Below are 5,910 nucleotides of genomic sequence, written 5' to 3'. Positions count from 1 at the left end.
GTTGGACGATAGTCTTGGAAATGTCCAATTATACACAACGTACCTTAAAGCTTCCTGTACTAGCCACTTGGATGCATGGTAGCCGCTGAACATGCCCGGGAGCTTCTTAGGATTACTCTTGATCGCCTCCCATTTCCTTTTCACATTTGTGAAGATCCAGGCATGCAGTTCCGCACGTACCCAAACAACGTCCTCAAGAGGGTCATGTGCGATATTCGGGGTATCTCTCTCCTGTGCACACGTATGTCCGTGGACATTTCAACATACTTATAGTGTCTATACTTCTAGACAGGTCTATATCTATAAATACACGCACACACACACATACATACACACACACACACACACATATATATATATATATATACATATATAGATATACATATAGATAGATAGATAGATAGACAGATAGAGATAGAGACAGAAAGACAGATATATATATATATATACATTTATATTTCTAAATAAGAATACACATAGCCATATGTGAGCACAAGATTTGTGCACCTACTAAAAACACAAATCTACAAGGACGTTTCATCACATTGCATGCCACTCCACATTCTTAAATGAAGCCATCGTCAAGGGATACGGCCTTTGGGGTGCTACTTAGAGTATATGGCACCAACTAAACAATAGATTATCAACACAGGCAGAAGGTACGATTTTCTCCAGGTAAGCTTGCGTAAAAAAACACAAATATTTGAACACACCTTTCCCTTTGTTTTCTCATAGTTAGTGATGTTGCCCTCTTTATCAGTTCGTCCCGAACAGTCAACGACGTGAATCAGCGCATCGGCTTCTAACAAATCATTCAAAAACTGGTTTCCTATGATAGGTGCGACATTCAGCGTGCGCATAAGTAATTTGTTTTTGTGTTGCAGAGTCCTAGAACCGGATAAAATGTTATGAAGCAATGAAAAGGCAATTTCCTGTTCGGTTCGATCGAGCGGAATCCTATACGAGGTGCATCCATTTTAAATCTCAAGTATTCACAGCAGTAAAGAATGCAAAAAATCCGTGCGCATGGCATCCCTTTGTCACTTTCCTACACGAACAGAGACACGCACATACATTGTACCACTCCTAACATGTAGTTGATCAGAAGCAAATTGCAAGCAAAGAGCTAGTCGTACTCGCCATTCACACTCGAAAACAAAAAAATACACTACCTTTCCCCTTTCCTACACTCGCACCCGGGACCAAGCCTGCCACATCTTTGATTAGCAGTGGTATGTGCCTATCATCTGGTGGGCTGTGCCACCAACCCAGTCCGACATTCGGTTTGATTGTTGTAAAGGGATGGGATGCAACTTTTGCATTCGACGACACGGTTGCGCCATTGAAAAATGTCGATTTTCCTGCGAGAATATTGATGTGGGATGTGAGAGCAAATCTTTCTTTTGGTCATACAAGTACCAACATGAAAGTTAATTTATAAAGTCAACCTGATAGTTCGCTGTGTGAAAGAGCAGTCTAAAATTAAGATACTGAGTGTGGAAGGGGGCCATTGGAATCTTAGAATATGACAACTCACAACACCCAAATATGGCACACGAATAATGAGAGACATAATTAATTCGCACTCTTTCAATCAGACTCCGGCGCCACTCAAAAACCGCAACGCCTCGATGGCCCTATAGGACTGCAATTTGATTCCAGAAGAAGAATGGCTTATATTGGCAACGACAAACCTGCGCTCGGCTTTCCCACCAAGCCCAGAATAAACCTCCACACGCCTCTGGACCCCTTCGACACAGAGTCTGTGTTCGCAGCCGATCCTCGTAAGATGGCAATATCCACATCTATCGGAGTTGGGGGACGCTCAATGCTGTAGTCGCCACTATCCGCATCCGCATTTTCGCTGTTCCTCACCAGTAAGTCTTCAGAGCTCACATCCTAGACAATGAATATTCGTTTTGGTCATGTTCGAGATAGAGAACGCCATATAGATCGGGAAGATGATAAGAATATAAAGCTCAGGACGCCTGATTTTGAACTCGCATCCCATCAGATATACACAGACAACCTGCATGGGCATAATTTTCCACCTGTTGCAAGATTGTGCTTTCATGCAAAACCCGGAATAGATATGAATGACGTTGAAACGCAATACCTCTTTCGTCTTTATGCAAGGTTGTGAAGGGTACAGATCTGTTGTAGTCCATGTTGAAGCTGATATGACTACATTCGCAGCTTGCACCATGTCAAATAACATTGGCTCACTCCCGTGATCAAGTACGGCCTGGTGCATGCCCTCCAGAATGGCTGACGCAAGCTCTTTTGGAACTGTGGTTTTCTCAATCACTTTACCATCTGCATATATAGTAAGGTGGTATTGGGTGCAAAATCGGATGTCTGTATGTCCTTTTGATCCATTGCACACCTAGAGATTGATACAGTCGATTCCTTTCCAACATCTATAAATGCTCTCGTCAACATTTTGAACTGACACGAATCTGGTCGAAGTTGACATTGTACGGGTTATTATCTGGCTGTGGATCCTAGAGGCTATGATGTAAGCTCGAGGACAAGCACGGCTTGGAAAAAAACATCTACATCGCTTAATAAGCACAATTCTGTGCACATTCAAATTGGGAAACACACCGTAAAATGAAACTGCAATAAGTAAGTTCCAATAATCATCTTCGTTTGATCAAAGCTTACCAATTTCAGGGTCATTCTCGGTATGAAATTGAATACGAGAAAACGGGCGTTGATTTGGATAGTGTGGACCAATTGTAAAGCGAACATCTAACAAACGGCCGATATCAAAGTCACCATCCTCGGCAACACTACCCAGACGACATCTGCAATTTATAAACTGCAAGTCATTGGCGGCACAGTTGCCCTGAAATTCCTGGGAAATTGTAGTGCTAGAGAAATCATCACCGAAAATGGCTTCTAACACTTCAAATTCTTCGATGAGCGCTTCGACGAGAGGACCGTCATTCCATAGCTGCAAATAATCGTGTTTGTGAAGTAGTATAAGCCTTCATGTATGTAACACGGCGACAACCATGATCAATTTCACATCAGGATCGAATGGCATAGGTCATCGGAAACAAACCCCAACGGACCAATCTACACTACACGCTTTTATCATGGAACTGATGAAGTGTCAGTGACCAGTAGATATAAGTATGTACGTATATATCACAAAATAGGTACGTATATGTCACACGATATTAGTACCGCCAATAAACAAATGTGTAGTGTTACCTCTACTTGTCGCTTGAAGAATGATGTGAATTCATCTCGGTCTATCCGTCGTAATGGTACACAATGACCCAGTGTGTGGCGGTAAATCCTTGGGTCGTGAAAAGCCTCAGCAAGTTGTAGACTACGTGATGGCACTACCAAGTCATCGGTATCACCCACCAGATGCAAAGACTGTATGTACCATGGTATGTCTGAATGGGAGAGCACAGCTGAATCGAGGATGTAATTGTGTGAGCGTAAACAGGTTTATATTCTAGAAAAAATAATAAGGCACTGGTTCCAGATGCATCCTATATCTCTGATAGGTTTATACGGTTTCCACGTGCGTATCATAACATGGTATTGAAGTGTCCGCGATGCGGGTCAAATGTTATGCCGTAGTAGCAATATAAAGCGGGGATAAAAATTTAAGTTTCAACTATGGCTGCATTCTGCTGAATACAGGCAGCACTGTCATTTACGAGCGGATACATCGTGAGCTAGAATTCTTGGTATTAGACTGCAAATACCACTTACAGATTTAGAAGTACTGGCGAAAACGTGAAATATCAACCCAACAACTCGCCCTGGCGGACAGACCAGCAAAACCAGCTAAAACCAGACATAAGACACGCAATGGCCACGGTATATATCCAGCAAAGTACAACCACCAATCTTTAATACCTTTCTGACCGTGACCTACTATTGGGTACAAGTCAATGTCTGCGCCGGAGGCCATGATCACAAAATACAGCCCAGGGAAACGTATGGGATCTTTCGCTATGAATGGTATGATAGTCGCACCAGCACTGAACCCCAGCAGTCCACTGAAAGGTCCAAACTGGTTCCACACTTGTTTGATATTTGACAAAGTCTGCAATATAGACGTAGAGTCTACAACGAAATCAGACGTATGTGATGCATTACGCATATGAGTGTACCAGGTACGTAAGTGACTAGAATCCTTGTCCCCTTCCGGCTGAACATCAGAGTCCTTATTCGTGGGTTCCGATTTAAAGTGGCCTGTAGACTCTAACTTCTCATCTAAAGAATGGACTGAGTGTGGACCATCTATGTACACAAAATCCACTGCTTGCATCGTGTCCGCAGGAGTTAACCTGTGCATGCGCTTCCGAAAAATTTCAGCTGTTTGTCTGCCTCCATGTAGACACAATACGCGCATTGTGCGCTTCCCAGGCGGGTGTGATATCGACATGCTGAATGATTGACAGGCATATAAGTAAAATGAGCCCCCTATAAACTCGCCAGTATTTCTTCACATCGATCAAAAGCCAATCCTTGAGACGTGTACTATTTAGGATCTGTCTGTATAGAGATTTATGTACATATATAAGTATATGCGTACACGCAGAGGAATATATACATATATATATATATATATATGAACTTTTTGTCAAAATTCACTAAATATTCACCCACAAACGATTAAAAGCACATTATTATGGTTTAATTATGGTTATGTAAGTATAACGAAGGTCTAAAAATCATAACGAAGCCATATTTATGAATACGCACACCAAATGGATGTCATTGATTAACTTGTCATGGAGTCATTGATTAACATGCATGCACTTGAATGGTGATTTTGAGCAATTATAATTAGCCCTCTATACCATAATAAAGGGTTTGAAGTAATAATACTTGTATTTATTATATATATGAACCCTTAGAAGGTTCAAGATGTTAATACGCGACCCGGAAATCCAAGTTTTGGCAAGGCCGAAAAGTGCACACATCGATACATAACTGCATAACTGCATGAACCAATAGAAGCGCCAGTGCAATTTTATATATAAAAATGTTTCAAAAAGTCTAGAAAAAAATATTGGGATTAATAGGTTTGGTTCGGTCTTTTAAAATCGACTCCCCTTTAGTATAAAAAAAATCCCCATTTTATGGCTTCATCACTTATGGCTCATACCTGGGTCGTTTTGGCGCCCTTGTTCATTCCATATTAGGGTGGCTAGGCAAATACTGTGAAATGTATTTCAGAATTCAGAGTTTTCAGACTCATCACTATCCTGAGTGTCAGACTGTCACTGTCAGACGTCAGTCGCCAATCGTCAGTCGTCACTCGTCAGTCGTAATCCATCAATATACATTACATAAATTCATAATTTTTAGTCCCCTATCTGTACCAATATTCATAGCCTTCTAAATTACACACAATATTCGTATTCATTTTTTAAGGCAAAATCGACAAAAACAGTAAAAACAGTTCATAAACAATAAGCCTGTCGCAAACGATAGAGCGATCTGAAAGCGTTATTTAACGCACTAATGAAGCGTGATACTTAAATAGTAGAGAAGCCCTACTCTCTAGACTTTTCTATATACAGCGACTGAAGTAAATAAATATCGATAGTTACGTCACTCTATTCACCTTACTATACAGAAGCATATATTAATCACTCCAAAACAGCCATGCCTAACTTGATCGTGAACGTCCACATAGATGTAAAGGTAAGAAAAAAAATATAAAGCGCAAAACAACTCGCAGATAAAGTATTATGTAGATGTAACTATAAAATCCGTCTCGGATATAGCCGTTCCTTGTCAATCTTGCCAACGACGCTCCACATAAAACAATCATAGTAAGCATGGTCACGGTTTTCCATAGACACGACAGTCTCAGTCTAAATTTAATTTATGTTACTTCGGTGGATCTCGACTTTATATCTATATCTA

General features: G+C 40.9%; 1 protein-coding gene across 1 annotated transcript in view; it reads right to left on the bottom strand.

The window, feature by feature from the left end:
• Positions 1-4,826, bottom strand: part of SARC_07598 (hypothetical protein) — a 9,034-nt gene extending 4,208 nt beyond the window's left edge. The window contains exons 1-8 of the mRNA XM_014298459.1: positions 3,886-4,826; positions 3,223-3,431; positions 2,668-2,959; positions 2,117-2,316; positions 1,695-1,899; positions 1,173-1,361; positions 714-829; positions 44-231 (exon numbers count right to left, since the gene is read on the bottom strand). Of these exons, the coding sequence (XP_014153934.1) occupies positions 44-231; positions 714-829; positions 1,173-1,361; positions 1,695-1,899; positions 2,117-2,316; positions 2,668-2,959; positions 3,223-3,431; positions 3,886-4,417 (1,931 nt within the window). The 5' untranslated portion in view covers positions 4,418-4,826. The remainder of the gene's footprint in view (positions 1-43; positions 232-713; positions 830-1,172; positions 1,362-1,694; positions 1,900-2,116; positions 2,317-2,667; positions 2,960-3,222; positions 3,432-3,885) is intronic.
• Between the last annotated feature and the right edge of the window lie 1,084 nt (positions 4,827-5,910).

The sequence above is a fragment of the Sphaeroforma arctica genome, assembly GCF_001186125.1.
Source record: "Sphaeroforma arctica JP610 unplaced genomic scaffold supercont1.611, whole genome shotgun sequence".
NCBI lineage: Eukaryota > Ichthyosporea > Ichthyophonida > Sphaeroforma > Sphaeroforma arctica.
Note: the sequence above shows the minus strand (reverse complement) of the source record. Positions and strands in the feature narration are given on the sequence as shown.